This window comes from Saccopteryx leptura, chromosome 2 (genome assembly GCF_036850995.1).
Source record: "Saccopteryx leptura isolate mSacLep1 chromosome 2, mSacLep1_pri_phased_curated, whole genome shotgun sequence".
Classification (NCBI taxonomy): domain Eukaryota; kingdom Metazoa; phylum Chordata; class Mammalia; order Chiroptera; family Emballonuridae; genus Saccopteryx; species Saccopteryx leptura.
This window is the reverse complement of record NC_089504.1, coordinates 287,369,677-287,387,420: the sequence shown is the minus strand read 5'-3', so window position 1 is coordinate 287,387,420 and position 17,744 is coordinate 287,369,677. Positions and strand designations below refer to the sequence as shown.

Here is a 17,744-nt window from a genome sequence, read left to right as displayed (position 1 = left end):
CTAAGGGAGGGTTCAGTCTCTTCCAGCCCTGCTCCAGCCACCTGTGATCTGACTTTGCCCAACCTGTTGGGACTTGCCACTGAAGGCTAAAGGTGCCCAGGGCTGTCAGCCCCATCTCACGTGGACAAGCCAAGGGTATTTCTTCCAAGTAGCAGGTAAACTGATCTCATTTCTTACGGACACAAGGGCCACTTAGCATGTCTTGCCTGAATATTAGGGTTTTTACTCATCCCTCGAAGATCTCTGTTGTGGGTGTTGATAGTCTTATTTTCTGCTGCTTTGTTTAATATGTAGTGTCTCCTTTATTCATCTTGCCTCAATGCCCCATTCATATTTTAGGCTGGAACCTACTCCTAATTTATAGCTCTTTTTCTCCTTTTTGCTAACTTCTGTTATGAACTTACCTTTGCCACCCAGCATAGTGTATCCCAAGGTTCTCTTCACTACCCCACAGCTGTAAAGCTCCAGGAAAAAGCCCCCTGGGTTCATCTCTCCAGAGAATGGAAGCTCCATCTTCACACATGCCTGCAGATGGCTTTTCCAGTCTACCTGAATCATTACCAGCTAGAAACAGCGGTCATTGGGACTTGGACGAAAGCTGCAAAGTATAGAAATGTGACAACAATTCCAGTGCCATGCGGACTTTTCCTGGATGTGGACTTTTCCTGGACTCCTGCTCCTGTGACAGCTCTTAATAGACTGAACTAGGGTTGGATTGCATTTGCAGGGAATGCAATAATTTTGTGTCAGCATGGACTTGGTAAGTACACAAGACTCAAAACAGCAAAGACTCTTTTATAGATCCTGTTATATTGGCTAAGAATTTGCTTGAAGGCTTTAATTCCTGTAATGTATTAGAATGCTTGTTTGGGTATCTGTTAGCATTGGCTATGCTAATTTTGTGTTTATTCTGTATTTTTTCAGTCTGCCTCCAAATTAGAATCTGGGAAACTAGGTAATCAGATGAGTGCAAATCTCAGCACACAAATTAAAAAGAAAAAAGAAAAGGGGGATATGTTGTGGACTGTAAATGGCAAAAAGCCTTTGTAGATTCAAGTCTTAGCAAAAGACTAAGTTCTTCCCCCTTCACTTCCATATTGGCTATGATGCTGAGTATTTGCACCCACTTCACTTGCTTCCTTAAGTTGTTGGAAGCAGTTTACATGCCCTTCTTCTTACTCTTTGTTTGTTCAGATGTTGGTTGATTTCACTTATGCATAGTAGAAGGATTCCTGTTTATGCCTTGGGAGAGTTCCTGTCTTAGCAGCAGATGTGTAACTTTGTATCAAGGACTTCCTTGATTTGCATATGACTATATAATAAATAAAACTGGGGCTATGGGGCACTAGGATATTGCCATCAGCATTGAAGAGTCCTTCCAATTCCATCCTTTTTTCTTAAGTCTCAGAACTAGGAGCCATGCTGGTCTGTGGCACTGGAGCCCCCGGGGTCAAGGCAAATATGAGAAAGCAATAAACGGACAACTAAGGAGCCACACAAAGAATTGATACTTTTCATCTCTCTCCTGTCCCTATCTGTCTCTCTCTCTCTGACTCTCTCTCTGTCTCTGTCAAAAAAAAATTTAAATAATAGAATAATGTTAAGAGAATGTTGTCCTGGCCAGATAGTTCAGTTGGTTAGAGCATCACCCCAAAACAGTTGCTGGTTTGATTCCTGGTCAGGGCATATACGGGAACAGATCGGTGTTCTTTCTTGTCTCTCTCTCTCTCTCTTACCCTTCCTCTAAAACCAATAAAATAAACATTAAAAAAGAGAGAGAGAATGTTAGTACAAATCATTATTAAAATAACATATACATAATACGTATTACAAAATAACTTAATAGCAATACTCTGAGATTATAATCACAGACAAGGCTAATGAAGACTAGTAGGGTGGGAAGAATGTCCTGAAATAAAAGCAGCTATAGCTCTCATCATAACACAGGGTTTCAGAAGTTGGGGTTATTCTTGATTTTGATAGAGAAATATTAGCATTTTTATTTTGTTATTTTAAGTATAGAGGAACTCCAAGTGCAGCAACAGTGAGTCCAGTTAGCCACTGGAGTCTCCCATTTTAAGAATCATCAGTGCCACCATGTCAGAGAGTGGGGGAAGGGCCTGTTGGCTTCTCATGTCATATCCTACGACTCTTCCAAATTCCCAGAGCCAGGAACTAGGTCAGCGCCCCTTCCAACGACATATGAGACCCTCCAGCTCCATTTCCTCTCTCTGCTTCATCCCTGCCTCCTTGATGTTTAAACTTAACACTATAAGTCAAGCCTGACCAGGCAGTGGCGCAGTGAATAGAGTGTCTGACGGGGATGCAGAAGACCCAGGTTCGAAATCCTGAGGTCGCCAGCTTGAGTGCAGGCTCATCTGGCTTGAGCAGGGCTCACCAGCTTGAGCCCAAAGTTGCTGGCTCGAGCGAGGGGTCACTAGATCTATTGTAGCCCCCCCTGGTTAAGGCGCATATGAGAAAAGCAATCAATGAACAACTAAGGTGCCACAACAAAGAATTGATGCTTCTCATCTCTCTCCCTTCCTGTCTGTCTGTCCCTCTCTCTGTCTCTGTCACACACACACACACACACACACACGTCACCATCCAACAACCCTACTGCTGGGTACATACCTAAAGGAAAAGAAATCACTATCTCAAAGATATATCTGCACTGACATGTTTATTTAAGCATTACTCACAATAGCCAATACATGGAAACACCTAAATGTCCAAGGATGGATGAATAAAGAAAATATTATACATATAACATTTTATATATATGTATATGTATTTTATGTACATAGGGTATATTATATGTATGGTACATTATATATACATACATACACACACAAAAAAGAAAACAACTCTGGAACATTATTCAACCAAAACAAAGGAGGAGATTCTGCCTTTTGCAACAACACGGATGGACCCTGAGAGCATTAGGCATTATACTATGTGAAAATAGAGTAATGATTGCTAGGGACTGGTGGGTAGGGGAATTGGGGAGGTTCACCTCCAGTTATGAGAACAGTAAGTTCTGGGATCCAATGCACAACATGGTCACTATACTTAACAATACTGCATTATTTAGTTGAAAACTGCTAAGGGAATAGATCTTTTTTGTTTGTTTGTTTGTTTGTTTTTTGTATTTTTCTGAAGTTGGAAACGGGGAGGCAGTCAGACTCCCGCATGCGCCCAACTGGGATCCACCCGGCATGCCCACCAGGGAGCGATGCTCTGCCCAGGGCAGAGCATCGCTCTGTTGCAACCAGAGCCACTCTAGCGCCTGAGGCAGAGGCCATGGAGCCATCCCCAGCGCCCGGGCCATCTTTGCTCCAATGGAGCCTTGGCTGCGGGAGGGGAAGAGAGAGACAGAGAGAAAGGAGAGGGGGAGGGGTGGAGAAGTAGATGGGCGCTTCTCCTGTGTGCCCTGGCCAGGAATCAAACCCAGGACTTCTGCACGCCAGGCCAACGCTCTACCACTGAGCCAACTGGCCAGGGCCAAAGGGAATAGATCTTAAATGTTTTCACCACCAAAAAAAATGTGGCAATTATGTGAGGCGATGGAGGTTTAACAGATCTTATTTTGCAATAATCATTTTGCAATATACATATGTATCAAATCATATTGTACCCCTTAAACTTACACAATGTTATATGTCAATTATATCTCAATAAAGCAGGGGAAAAAAACAATTAGTGATCTGTTAGTCTGGTACCACACTGTATAAGTTCACATCCATCCTAAGCTTTGAATCTCTCACCTATGAAGGCAGGAATAGGCTGCTTTCAAAACTAAGGAGGTAGCACCTAAACAAGAACACTGAGGACCCAGGTTCAAAACCCTAAGGTCACTGGCTTGAGTGCAGGCTTATCCAGTTTGAAAGCAGGCTCACCAGCTTGAGCATCGGGTCACTCACTTGAGTGTGGGATCATAAACATGATTGATCCCATCGTCGCTGGCTTGAAGCCCAAAGTTGGTGGCTTGAGCAAGGGGTTACTGGCTTGGCTGAAGTCCCTAGGTCAAGGCACGTATGGGAAAGCAATCAATAAACAACTAAGGTGCCGCAACTATTAAGTTGATGCTTCTCATCTCTCTACTCCCTCATTGCACCCACCCCCAGCCACTCTTGCTAAGGAAAAAAACCAAAAAAACTAAGGAGGCACCACTGCATTCTCTCACACTGACAGAGACAGGGCTTCCAAGCACAGGCTTTGGGGCCAGACACACTGCCCCTGGCGCTGGCTCTGCAGTCACTACTGAGCCCACAGGAGGATCCACAGGGGTCCTCAGGTTAAATGGGAATAAAACCACCTACCTCTGTATGAAAGGCTTTTGCACAATATCTGAAATAGCAATCCTGAAAAACACACAGTTGTTATTACTGAGAGCTTTAAATTTGGTCAATATTATTCTTTTATTCTTTTTTTTCCCATTAATTCTGAAAACATCCCCTTGCGGGTGACAGGCACTGGGGACACAAAGGTGGACAGGGCTCAGGCTCACTCCCCAAGGAGCTCTCAGTCTAGGGGAAAGGGAGAGGTGTACCCCAAGCTGCCAGGGAACCTGAAATCAGTGTCGCAGAGAATGTCAGGAAGGAGGATGGGATTCCACGACCCCGCAGCTGAGGTGCCCTGGCGAGCACCATCCTGTGTCCTAGGGCACTGCCGCTGCTGCCTGGAGATGCCCCTCTGGAGCCCACTGCAGATGCTTTTGAAAAATACCAGTCGCAGAAATGACCAACTGTTGCTGGGGAATCAGGAGACAAACTCTTTGGGTTGCAAACTTAGGATGACTATAAAGTGCTCAGAGGAGGGGGGGCAGGCTCACAAACAGTCCCTGCCAGACCTCCGAGAGGAACCCCGAAAGGCCAGCGCTCCACATTGGAAAGGGTTCCAGCAGCGTTTAAGCCAGTCCTGGCTTGAGCCAGCATGGGAACAGGGAACAGAGCTCCAGGCCCTGGAGCTTGGACAGAGTTCCTGGTTGGGAGTGAAGAAATGTGTACTGCACAAAATGATCACCTACTAGATTTCAGCGTGACTTCTGCAGTCCTGCCTCACCACACGTTCAGTTGCACCCATTTTCTGTGTACCAGCACAGCTCCAGGAGCCAGGGGCACACTCTAAGAGAAACATGGCCCCAGCTACCAGAAAGCTGTCTATCTTCCTGTGAGAACCCCAAAAGGAGACACAGGCAGGTCAGATTAACAAAACATGGTGGCCAATTAGCCCCAGCAGTCAAGGAACAGAGAGGAGTTCGTGACAACTGTTAAGCTCTCAAGCCTGGATAACGGGATAAAGCAGGAAACTAGTACCAGGAACAGGTGATCTAAAGGGAGGAGATTTGGGCAGAAGTGTGTGAAGTTCAGTTTGGGTCATGTTGAGACTAATGTAATTTCTTTGGTTGGCCCCTCCTGTGAGAAACAACAAAATTTGCAAGAGAAAAACAAAGCCAGGGCCAGAGAGTAGGATGCTTAGGCCGGGCTTGAGGATGGCAAGGAGCAATGGGACTTTGTACTATACCCAAAGGCATGTGGCAGAGGGCACCTGGTCGGGAGTAAAGCAGCCTACTTGTGTTCCAGTCTGAGCACTGACCTCTAACCCTGAGCAAGCTGTTTCACTTTTCGAGTTCTTGGCATCTGCTAAATGCAGATGAAAATATTCTCCTTGCCCATTTCACAGGTGGCTTTGAAGAATCTAGAAGAAATTTACAAATTGTATAAGGCTACCTATATAAAAGGAGTCAAGTCCAAGGCCCTATATGGGAAAGTTGAGGCATATAGTAATGTTTCTTGCCCAGAGCCACTCAGTGGTTACTAGGAACCACTGATCTCTGGTGCCTTTGCCCCTCTCCAATACGTCTATCCCTAAGGGTACTTGTTGTACTGAGCCTCTCTTGGGGCCATCCCAGAAGATGAGACCCTAAGACCCCAATCTTGTCTCTGACACAGACCTGTTGCCCGCATGGCCCAGGTCAAGGTGGCTTCCCGTGTCAGATCCAAGGTCAGCCTCTGCAGGGTACATTCCAGCCCATGTGGAAGGCAAAACAGGAACCTACAGCTACCTGGACAACCCAAGCCTTCTGAGCCCCACACAGGATGGGCTGGCACCTGGGAAATGAGAGATGTCCAGTTCTGAGCATGTGCTCCAAGGAGGTTTATTAGTGCCCGTACTCTTGCCCAGAACAAGGGGCTGAGAGCACCCTGATGAGGAAGCAAGGCCACCACAGGCTGACAGGCCAGGTACCCATGGAGATGGTGATATTTCTGCTTCAAACACAGCCCTTTGTCCTTTAATTCTCCTCCTAAGCGGCAGGGCAGTCGAGTCCATAAAGAAGTAAAGTCCTAGAAGTTTCTTGACTTGTCTGGCACCTGCTGGCCTCCCAGAGACCTGGACCGAGGCCCTCCACATACTCCTCACATTGGCCAGCATCAGCAACCACAGGTCCAGCCCAATTCGCCCCCCACCCCCTTCACCCCAGCAGCTTCTGGTGCTCCTAGCACCTGACAACTAAAGTTTGGAGCGGACAAATGCTATCAGGTTCTCCAACTGCTCCTCCAGGCGCTGCTCATCTCCGTGGTTCTCAATGACCCAGTCGAAGTCCGCAAAGTTGTCCAGGCCACATTCTGACTCACCATCGTCCACTCCTGTGGAAGAGGCATAGTGAGGTCAAGCCTACTCCCTCCAGACAAATAGCAGGCAGCAGGCATGGAGGCCTGCAGGTCCTAGGTGAAGCAGCACCCGCTTGGCCTCTCTTCTGCCACTCCAGAGCCAAGCTCCACCCACCCCCACGAAGATATGTCCCAACCCCCTGAAACACCCTGAGAGCAGGTTCAGTAGCCCACAGCCGCCTAAGCCCTCAGAGGGTTCCACCAAATAAACTCTCCACTTGCCACTTCCTACAGAAGGTGGACTGGGTCACCTAAAACCAGACACTCCAAAAGAGCGCTGCACTTTCCTTTATGTGAAACTCGATATGTTATTTGCTTTCTATCCCTAAATCTGTGATTCAATCCTCTAGGGAGGCAGTGTGTGCCCTACTCATCTGACAAGGAGAAGAGTAATACCAGCATCACCTGGCAGGTTTGTTTTACCTATAAAGTGAGTTTCAAAGCACTTAGTACAGGAGATGAGCAGCCATGAGGAGGGGCCGTACCCACTGGATCTGAATGTCCCCGAGTCACAGTGAGACTGCTTCTTTAGGGCAGGAGGAGGCTGAACTGCGTCTCTGAATTGCCACAGAGCAGGTCCTGGGCTTGCACCACTGAGGCTGCCTGGTACTGCTTCCTCTTGCCCCCGCCCTCCACTCTGTTAACCAAACAGGAGTGAGTTATCAGGCCTGCCTCTGACCCACTGTCAGCCCCCACTGGGCTGGGGGTGGGCCTCAGCCAGACCTCTAGGAGTCCACTGACTTAGAAAGGACAGCCTAGGTAAGGGTACGAGGTGAAAATCATGGGAAACCTCTACCCCTTGGGACACCTGCCCCCACCCTACTCCACTTTCTAACCTGGAGATACTCCTGAGTCTCAGATTCCTTTTTCTAACCCCTTGCTCACTCTCCCACAGCCTTCCAGGGAAAGAGCAGATGGCCTAGAACACAGGAGCAGTTGGCCTTGTCTATAGGTAGGGTGGCAGCCTGTGTGCCGAGTCTCGGGGGCAAAGGTTGTGAGCAGCTCACCTGGTGTGAACACCCAGCCCCTCTGCTGTCGGCTCTTCTCCAAGGCCACCACGCGGACTGTCTGTGTCACAGCCCCATAGGCCTCCCGGAACCACTGGATGTCAGACATCCTCCGTGTGTCACTCACCAGCTGCAGAGAAGGGACACAGACAGGTGACCAGCAGGACATGGTGCAGGGAGCAGCAGGACAGGAGGGCACTGAGGGTAAGGGGGAAAGAAGGGAAGACCCAGCCCCCCTCTGAATAAGCAGGAGCACGATAGGGTTACTGGGGGGCTACCAAACCCAGACAAGTGTACTCCCATCCCCAACCAGCTGGGACAGATATCCCCTCGTCCTCCAGGCAGCCCTTCCTGATTGCTGCACCCTGCAGCCCACTCTGCCCACACTCTCTGACACGGACATACTTGTGATCTGTGGTCATGCTGGTCATCATTGTGCTAAAGAAGAGGCCTCAGGCTCTGAAATCAGTTCAGCCAAATCAGCACACTCATTTTACAGATAAAGCAGGCCAGGGGTATGAGGCCAGAACTGGGCCAGAAACAAGATACTGTAACAAGTCCCTGCTCTCACCCAGCACCTCTTAAAACATAAATGTAACTCTTGTCAGCCCACTGCCCTAAACCTCTCAAAGGCTTCCCATCATTCTAATAAAATCCAAAGTTCTCACCCCAACTTATAAACCCTAGGACATCTGGTACCTATTTCATATCATCTTCCCCTCATTTATTCCACTGCAGCCAACTGACCTCCTTGCTGTTTCGCAAACATGCCAACCGGGTCTCCCCCTCAGGGCCTTTGCACGTCCAACTCCCTTTGCCTGGATAATCATAAGGTCGGTTCCCTCACCTCATAGAAGTCTCTGCTCAAATGTCACCTCCTCAGAGAGGCTTTCCTTACCAACCTGGTGTCCTACCTGTCCTTCTTGATTCTGATATGCTACTTATTTTTCTCTGAGCACTAAGTACTCTTAAAATCATCACTATTTATTTGTTTGTATGTTTATTGTCTGTTTGCCCTACACGAGTCAGTTACATGAGAGAAAGGCTTTGTCTCATTCACTGCTATGTCCCTGGCCCCTAGTGCACTGTTTGACACATAAACACTCAGGAACATATGTTCAATGAATGAATGAATCATCAAGTACTATAGCAGGTGCCTACTGTGTGCCAGGAGCTGTAAATAGAGTGGTGAACAAAAAAGACCTGCTGTTCACCCTCTCAGAGCTTCTAGTCTTGTGGGAGACGGACATTAAGCAAGCATCTTCACTAATAACTGTAATCATGGTGCATGTCCACAAGTATCTCAACCTCACCACTGCCAAAACGGACTCTTGATTTTCTCCCAAACTTGTTCCTCCCACACCTTTCCTGTCTTAGAAAACGACAACTTTATTTGACCAGCTGCTCAAAATAAGATCTTTGGCTCTGTCTTCTGTCCTTGTACCCATAGCCAACACACCAGTAAGTCCCATTGGTTCGACCTTCGAAAGCTATGCTGAATCAAGCCCTTCTCTCCTTTCCCCCACCACTCAGAGCCGGGACACAGCCACTGTGCCTATCTGGTGGGAAGATCCTCTCCCCAGCTCTCTGCTTCCACTCCTGCACTTCCCCCCAGAGCCAGGGGGAGCCTTTAAACCTCAGATCGCATCATGTCCCTACTCTGTTCAAAACCCTCCACTGAGCCTGGCCTGCAGTGGTGCAGCGGATGAGTATCAACCTGAAACACTGAAGTTTACGGTTTGAAGCCCTGGGCTTGTCTGGTTTAGGCACATAGAACAAGGAATCAGTGAACAACTAAAGTGAAGCTGCTATGAGTTGATATTTCTCATTCCCCTCCCTCTCTTTCTCTTCTCTCTGTAAAGTCAATAAATAAGATCTTAATTAAAAAAAAAAAAGAACCCTCATTGAGTCACCATCTCATACAGAGAAATATCTAGGCTCTTCCAAAGAACCTACATGATCTGACCTCCTGCCACTCACTCCCCCCCCCTCAATATCTGTTCGGCTTACTCTCTTACCTTCTTCAGGTCCTGCTCAAATGTCATCATATCAGAGAGGCCTTCTTATACCCTTAGTAAAGCAGCAACCCAGCCTTTCTCATACCCCTGGCCTGCTTTGTGTTGCCACTTACTGTTTATCTCCACCTAACAGATTCTATATTACATTAGGGTCTACCTCCCTCTACCCCCAGCTACAATGTAAGCTCCCTGAAGGCAGGAACTTCATTGCATGTTTACACTAATGCATCCCCAAATCATCTGGAACCAGACTTCATACAGGAAATAATGCCAAGATTAATGTGGAAGGAAAAGGGTAAGGTGCTGTGGGAGCACCTGACAGGGAGCACCAGTTAAGACATGGGTATCAAGGAAGACTTCCCTACAGAGGTGCCAAGGAAGTTGAGCTGAAGCTAATCAGGTGAAAAGGGAAAGAAAGGGCAGTCCAGGCAGGTAGAAGAATATGTGCAAAGGCCCTGATACCAGAAGGAACTCAATTTATTTGTGGAACAAGAAAAAAAAAAAAAGGCAGTGTACCTGCAGCTTAAAGAGTAAGGAGGCTAATAAAGTGTCGACCTGGAACACTGAGGTCACCAGTTCAAAACCAAAACCCCAGGCCTGCCCGGTCAAAACATGTACAAGAAGCAACTATGAGTTGATGCTTTCTGCTTCTCACTGCCACCTTTCTCTCTCTCTCTCCGCTCTAAAAATCAATAAATAAAATCTTTAAAAAAAAAAGAGTAAGGAGGCTAAAGGGTAGCAGAAGCCAGATCATTCTAGGCCCAAAGAAGAAGTTTGGTTTTGTTCATTAGAACAGTGGAATAAAGAAGTAACATGACTTGGTTTATGTTTTCAAAAGTCACTCTGGCTGTTGCGTGGTCAATGACTCATAGCGGGACAAGAGCTAAAGCTGGGAGCAGTGTGGAGCTACTAGGTTGTCTGGGGCGGGGAATGGGGGGCCTTGGAACATGGGAAGTGGCAGTGGAAATAGAGAAATGAACACACTGGATATTTATTTGGGGAAAGGCAAGGATTGGAGAAATGGGGTTTTCTTAATGCTGCCTTACAGCACTCTTACCCAAACCGGCTGGGAGACGCCCTCCACAATCTTCCTACAGAAGAAGCCTGGGTCAGCCTGGCGCTTCTCCTCTCCCCAAAGGATCATGTCCCTCCGATAGGCCTCCTTATAGGTGCTGGCATCTAGGAGTCTCTTGAAGTTCAAGCCATGCTCCTGCCCAAAGCATATTATGTGTATGCCCCAGCCTCTCAACCTCGATGGCCTTTCCTAAAACAGAGGACGGGCCATCCCTTCTCTCACCCACCCTTCCCCAGGACAATGCAGGAACCAACAAGGTTTCCACCAAGACAGAGGCCTGCAAGGAATAGGCTCTGGAAACAAAGAAATCCCAAACATGTACAGAAGAAATTTTTCCACTTAGTCTTTTAAATGTGTAGTGTGGTTTTATGTTTGTTTTTGCAACAGTTTTACCTTCCCAATTATTTCTGACTTAAACTAATCCTGAAATTAATTTGGGCCCTGGTCAGTTGGCTCAGTGGTAGAGCGTCAGTCCGGCATGTGGATGTCCCAGGTTCGATTCCCAGTCAGGGCACATAGGAGAAACAACCATCTGCTTCTCAACCCCTCTCCCCTCTTCCCCTCTCACAGCCATGGCTTGATGGTTCAAGATGGTTCAAGTGAGTTGGCCCTGAGTGCTGAGGATGGTTCCGTGGCCTCAGTCTCAGGTGCTAAAAAGAGCTAGCTCAGTTGCTGAGCAATAGAGCAACAACCCCAGATGGGCAGAGCATCACCCCATAGGGAATTTGCCAGGTAGTTCCCAGTCAGATCACATGCAAGAGTCTGTCTCTCTGCCTCCCCTCTTCTCACTTTAAAAAAAAGTTATTTTGCACTTCCTGGCATAGGCTTAGCCTTCAACTAAAGTTGGAAATCTGAAAACACTGCATCCCATATCTTCCCATTACCCACTCTGGCATCATTTGCCCCTATCTCAAAGCCCAGGAGATATGGCTTCCCTGACTTCTTTCCTTCTCCCATTACCCCCAAATCACTGGCACCTCTGCTGAAACAGCATCATTCCCTTTGGCTCTGGGCACTCCTGGGGCCTCCCACACCCAGAGGACTCTTGGAGGAGAGGCTGCTCTGATCCCCTGGGGAGCTGCTTCCAGACCAGGCTTTCCCTTCTCCAAGGACACTGACAAGGAGGCGGGGTCTGTCCAGAGGGCCCCAGGACAGGAAGGGTCTGAAAAACATCACATAGTTCGGATTCTAGCTCCTACAACTCAATGCAACAGACCTTCTACCCTCGAACTCTGTTTCTTCATCTGTGAACTGAGGGGCTATGACCTGGCCAGTCAAATTACTTCTACCTATACCTCCTGTTCCAAGGTGATGTCAGCAGCCACAAACTGGTTAAACTGCCCTTTTTTTTTTTTTTTTTTTTTTTACAGAGACAGAGAGAGAGTCAGAGAGAGGGATAGACAGAAGGAATGGAGAGATGAGAAGCATCAATTAGTTTTTCGTTGCACATTGCGACACCTTAGTTGTTCATTGATTGCTTTCTCATATATGCCTTGACCGCAGGCCTTCAGCAGACCGAGTAACCCCTTGCTTGAGCCAGCGACCTTGGGTCCAAGCTGGTGAGCTTTTGCTCAAACCAGATGAGCCCACGCTCAAGCTGGTGACCTCGGGGTCTCAAACCTGGGTCCTCCGCATCCCAGTCCGACGCTCTATCCACTGCGCCACCACCTGGTCAGGCATAAACTGCCTTTTACCACAGGGAAAGAGTGGCCACTAGGAGCATTATAGTCTACTTGTCAGTTATATTTCCCACTGTGACTTAAATCAATACATTAACACTTAGTTTTGTTTCTGTGTTTGAATGAGAGTGGGGGATGGAGTGGTGCTGGACTTCCAGACAGCAGGGGCAGGCTGGCCTATCTGAGACTTGTACTGAGTTTACAAAAATGCAAACTCCTGCCTGACTGGTGGTGACACAGTAGATAGAGCAGCTGAGGTCATGAGTTCGAAACCTGGGGTCACTGCCTTGATCCTGGCCAAGACATATATGAAAAACAATCCTGAAGGCCCGCGGTCAAGGCACATGTGAGAAAGCAATCAATGAACAACTAAGGTGTCGCAATGAAAAACTGATGATTGATGCTTCTCATCTCTCCGTTCCTGTCTGTCTGTCCCTGTCTATCCCTCTCTCTGACTCTCTGTCTCTGAAAAAAAAAAAAAATGATGCTTGTCATCTCTCTCCCTTCCTGTTTGTCTGTTCCTATCTATCTCTCCCTCTGACTCTCTCTGTAAAAAACAAAAAACTGGCCCTGGCCGGTTGGCTCAGCGGTAGAGCGTCGGCCTGGCGTGCAGGGATCCCGGGTTTGATTCCTGGCCAGGGCACATAGGAGAAGCGCCCATTTGCTTCTCCACCCCCCCTCCTTCCTCTCTGTCTCTCTCTTCCCCTCCCGCAGCCAAGGCTCCATTGGAGCAAAGATGGCCCGGGCGCTGGGGATGGCTCCTTGGCCTCTGCCCCAGGCGCTAGAGTGGCTCTGGTCTAGGCAGAGCGACGCCCCGGAGGGGCATCGCCCCCTGGTGGGCAGAGCGTTGCCCCTGGTGGGCGTGCCGGGTGGATCCCGGTCAGGCGCATGCGGGAGTCTGTCTGACTGTCTCTCCCCATTTCCAGCTTCAGAAAAATACAAAAAAAAAAAAAAAAAACAATCAATGGATGCACAACTAAAGTTGAGCAATGAGTTGATGCTTCTCTCTCTCTTTCTCTCTCTCTGTCCTCCTTCCTCTCTCTCTCTCAAAAAAAAAAAAAGGATCAAACTCCTACCCCTCCAACCCCAGACTCCTGGCTAATAGTCTGAGCCATGCCCAATCTGAGAAATGTGGAGTCATACTGTAGTCCCCCTTGGAGGCCTGAGGTACTTCAGAAGTGCCCAGGTCCCACTAGGGAAGGCATCCCAGTGCCCCCAGTCAGAGTCACTCCTGGCCTGTCTACTGAATATCAGGAACTTCAGCATCCAAAGGTTCCCACTAAAAAAAAAAAAGTGAAAACCACTGACCCAGGATTCCCCAGGCTGTAATTCTATGATGGCGTCTGTTTAGCTGATGGGAGAAGTCTCAGTGGTACAGGAGATGCTTCCCATGTGATAGGGCTGTCATACGGAAGAGGGGGACAAGTGTGCCACAGACTTAGGCTAACTGACCAAGGGGCCATGAACACAGGTGCCTGGAAGGGGGTACCTAGAGGTCAAGGACAGAAAGGCAGGCCGCCACGGGGCTCTTCATAATGGACAACTGACCCTCCACATTTCCTTTCTAAGTCTAAGGGTCTACAAGTTCCCATTTATTTGTTTAAATCCTATTTTAAGAATCTTATTTATTTTTACAAAATCCACATGGTTCAAAATTCAAACGATACACATTCATTTACAGTGAAAAAATCTCTCTCCCACCCCTGTCACCCAGCCTGTAGCTCCCCTCCCTGGAGGCCACTGATGGTACAGTCTCTTATGTGTCCTTCCCGGTTTTTAACACATCCCAAGCACCAGAACAGTGTTTAACACAATGCAGACACCCCATAAATATTTGTTGGATGGCTGAATATATTTACAATTTTTCCCATTTTTATACAGCATTCCCTATACAATGTTCCAAATCTTATTTTTTTCACTTCATACTATATCTTGACAATTCACACAACTAAATTTCTTAGGGGAGAGTTTCAGGGGATGTGGCAGGCCAGCTGAGGTGGTGATGCGTGGTGTTATACTTTCTGAGTAAGAGAATATATGTAGATCCTTGCTAATTCCACAGCATCAGAGCTGCCAACTCACCTCTCCAGCCCTTCCTGCACATGCTTTCCTGCACGTGCTCCAGGGAGGCAGCCTGAGGTGTAAGCTGAAAACGCCCGCACAAAGTCCACCCACAGAAAACTGAGAGCTGGCTACTACCCTGCCAATAGCAGCCACAGGGACACTATGACTAGTGACTCAAAAAACAGCCACAACAACCAAAGCCAGGAAGCTGGCTCCTTCTGACCCACCAGATGTCAGAGAGAGCCACCACCTTACCTGAGCATACTGCTCCTTGAGGGGACTGGAGAGCCGGAGGACAGCACAGATGTCAGCTCCAAGTCTGTGGGACAGGGAGATCCAAACCCCATTAGCTGGGACCTTCTAGGCCCCAGAAGGGTCCAGAGGCCTGGATTGAAATTCATTTCTGCTTCTGTATCTATCTAACTTTATCAGGTTTCAACTTCCCTGACCCTATTTTCTCATCTGTAAGATGGGGATACCAGTTTCTGTTCTGTCTCCCACAGGATTTTCTATAAAGATTTTATTTATTGATTTTATGGAGGTTTGGGGGGACGAGAAGTATCAACTCATAGTTGCTTCACTTTAGTTGTTCATTGATGGCTTGTCGTATGTGCCTTGACCAAGCAAGCCCACGGTTTCAAACCAGCAACTTCAGCATTTCAGGTTGACACTCTATCCACTGTGCTACCACAGGCCAGGATTCCATAGATTGTGAAACAAATAAATGTGAAAGACCTCTGAAACTAAAAGGTAAAATAAAATTTTGACAGTGTGATATTCTGGCTAGATTAGGTTACTGCTGGACCCCTGAACTAGTTGTCTGACAGCAGGGATATCTCAGTCTTAACTGACTTGGTCACCACATCATCAATAATTCATTCAGTTCAATTTATTCAACCACCGGTTTACTGTATTATACTGTATGCTCACAGATTCACTTAAACACTGACATAGTAAGATAAGTGTTCTTATTTCCATGTTTCAAATGAGGAAACTGAGATTGAGTGAAAAGAACTGACTCATCCAAAGCAACATTGCAAGTAATGAAACTAGTGTTGGTTAAATAAAACTAACAGTCAACATTTAGTTCCTGCACCTTTAGGAGGTGTCAAAAATTCTTCTAAGCCCTTCACATGCATTCTTTCTTTTAATCCTTACACTCACCCAATAATTACTCCCATCCCACAAATGACAAAACTGAGGCTCCATATGGGTAAGAAACTCATACAAGATCTTATATTAAGAAGCGGTGAGTCAGGATTTGAATCCCAGCAGTCTTAATTCCAGAGCCTGTGTTTCTGACCACTATTTGACTTGTGTTTGCAGGTAAGGAAAAACGCAACTTAGGAAAAGGTGATGGATATTTGATGGTAAAAAATTAAGGTGCTGAACTCTCCCCTGGGCCCTACTCAACCTCTTAGAACCCATCTGATGCCCAAAAGCAACTTCCAGGTACCCCCACCACCCTGGTCTTCAAGAGGAAAGGAGCCCCACCCTGCTTTCTTCCTGGCTCCACTGCTCCCCTAGTCACTGCCTCAGCAAAAACGCTCCCACACAGAACATCTTGCTTTGAGAGAAAACACTGAGTGAAAGGTATTATTTGGGAAGGCAGGCAGGTTTAGCAGAAAGAACCCATTCCTTGAAGCTAAAGTCTAATTTTTATTTATTTATCTTTTTAAGCTAAAGTCTAATTTGAGTCCTGGATCTGAAGATGACTTTGTGATCTAGCAAGTTTAGCTTTGGTTTGGTTTTTTTACTTTCAGAACCTCAGTCTCTTCATCTGTGAAATGGAGAAACTGACTAATCACACCTTAAAAAGAGGTTTGGGGGATTAAATGAGATAATATATACACAGTGCCTGGCACATAATATAAAGGCTCACTAAACCCCACCTATTAGGTGGTGTGCTGGGCAAGGATTTGTCTCTGGAGTCAAGACACAATTGGGGTGCGGTCTTAGGCAAATTCTTTGCCTGTGACTCAGTTTCCTCGTCTTTTAACAGTTACCTTGCAACACTGTTGTGTGCATTAGGAATAGTGTGTAAAAAGTGCCTTGGTAGTAACTATTATTAATGCTTCTTGAAGAGAGACCTACAGCCTGACCAGGCGGTGGCACAGTGGATAGAGTGTGGGACTGGGATGCGGAGGACCAAGGTTCGAGACCTGGAGCTCGCCAGCTTGAGCACGGGCTCATCTGCCTTGAGCAAAAAGCTCACCAGCTTGAACCCAAGGCCGCTGGCTCCAGCAAGGGGTTACTGGGTCTGCTGAAGGCATGCGGTCAAGGCACATATGAGAAAGCAATCAATGAACAACTAAGGTGTCGCAATGAAAAACTGATGATTGATGCTTCTCATCTCTCTCCGTTCCTGTCTGTCTCTAATCTATCTCTCTCTCTGTCCCTGTAAAAAAAAAAGAGAGAGAGAGAGAGAGAGACCTACAGCTCACAGTCTGCAGAGGTGGTTGCTTGGTTCTTTGAGGTCGGCGTGGGTAGACTGCTCTTTTAAGTACTGGTGACAATCTCCCCCACTTCCCGCCGCTCAGTGGTCGCTCAGTGGTCTCTCACAAGTAACCCGAGGCCCCTACTCCAAAGCTCACTCCATCACACCCAAACACACCCCTTCGTGTCACGTGATACGGGATTTCTCTTTTTCCCTCTTTCCTCCCTCCCGACGCCCTCCCACCTGCTCTGCAGTTCCTCGGTCACGAAGTCCTTCCCGGATTTCCTCTTCCCGCTGAACAGCAGCACCAGCCGGGGGCCTCCTCCCACCTGGGCCATGGGGGCCCCCACGCTTTACGATCCCTAAAGACGACACTACTCCCAACTCTTAAATTGGGCCACCCGCGCAAAGCAGATGTGGCCACTAGATGGAGCGGCAACAGAGAGCTTCCGCATGCGTCTTCTCCACAGCTGTAAAAAGGACTGCCAGCCGCATATGCACTTCTGTACGTTTTAATTAACTTATAAACAAATTAAATTTTGAGGCAAAGAAGGCTAATTCCCAGAGCAGCCATCTCTGCAGCAGAAGCTCCCCTCCCAGCCCTCATTTAGAACAGCCCAGCCCCGCCCAGAACCAGACGTCACAGCCCCGCCTTCTTAGCTGACAGGCAGGGGGGAGTGTACTGGATGCAACTATTTTCTTCCTAGGGAGGTGACATCTTAAAATCTCCTAATATGAACCTCATATTCCGTTCCTCATAACCCTACGAATATTATTTGAAAAGAATACA

General features: G+C 47.5%; 1 protein-coding gene across 2 annotated transcripts; it reads right to left on the bottom strand.

Moving 5' to 3' along the window:
* Positions 1-2,675: 2,675 nt before the first annotated feature.
* On the bottom strand, positions 2,676-17,562 carry PMVK (phosphomevalonate kinase). 2 transcript variants are annotated; one of them, XM_066362351.1, is made up of 5 exons: positions 17,198-17,562; positions 14,773-14,836; positions 10,757-10,909; positions 7,682-7,811; positions 2,676-6,650 (listed from the first exon to the last, which is right to left on the bottom strand). In XM_066362351.1, exons 1-5 carry the CDS (start codon positions 17,290-17,292, stop codon positions 6,514-6,516), a joined length of 579 nt encoding a protein of 192 aa, XP_066218448.1. In that variant the 5' UTR covers positions 17,293-17,562; the 3' UTR covers positions 2,676-6,513. The 2 variants fall into 2 exon arrangements, with proteins under 2 accessions (XP_066218448.1, XP_066218449.1); XM_066362352.1 differs by lacking the exon at positions 10,757-10,909.
* Between the last annotated feature and the right edge of the window lie 182 nt (positions 17,563-17,744).

What these genes read in the sequence shown, in the direction of transcription:
- PMVK (XM_066362351.1), bottom strand. Translation starts at nt 17,292, where the DNA reads ATGGCCCAGGTGGGAGGAGGCCCCCGGCTGGTGCTGCTGTTCAGCGGG. An exon ending in ACCGAGGAACTGCAGAGCAG is followed by an intron (nt 14,837 to 17,197) that starts GTGGGAGGGCGT and finishes CCTGTCCCACAG; the next exon opens with ACTTGGAGCTGACATCTGTG. An exon ending in GCGTCTCCCAGCCGGTTTGG is followed by an intron (nt 7,812 to 10,756) that starts GTAAGAGTGCTG and finishes CCTTCTCTGCAG; the next exon opens with CTGGTGAGTGACACACGGAG.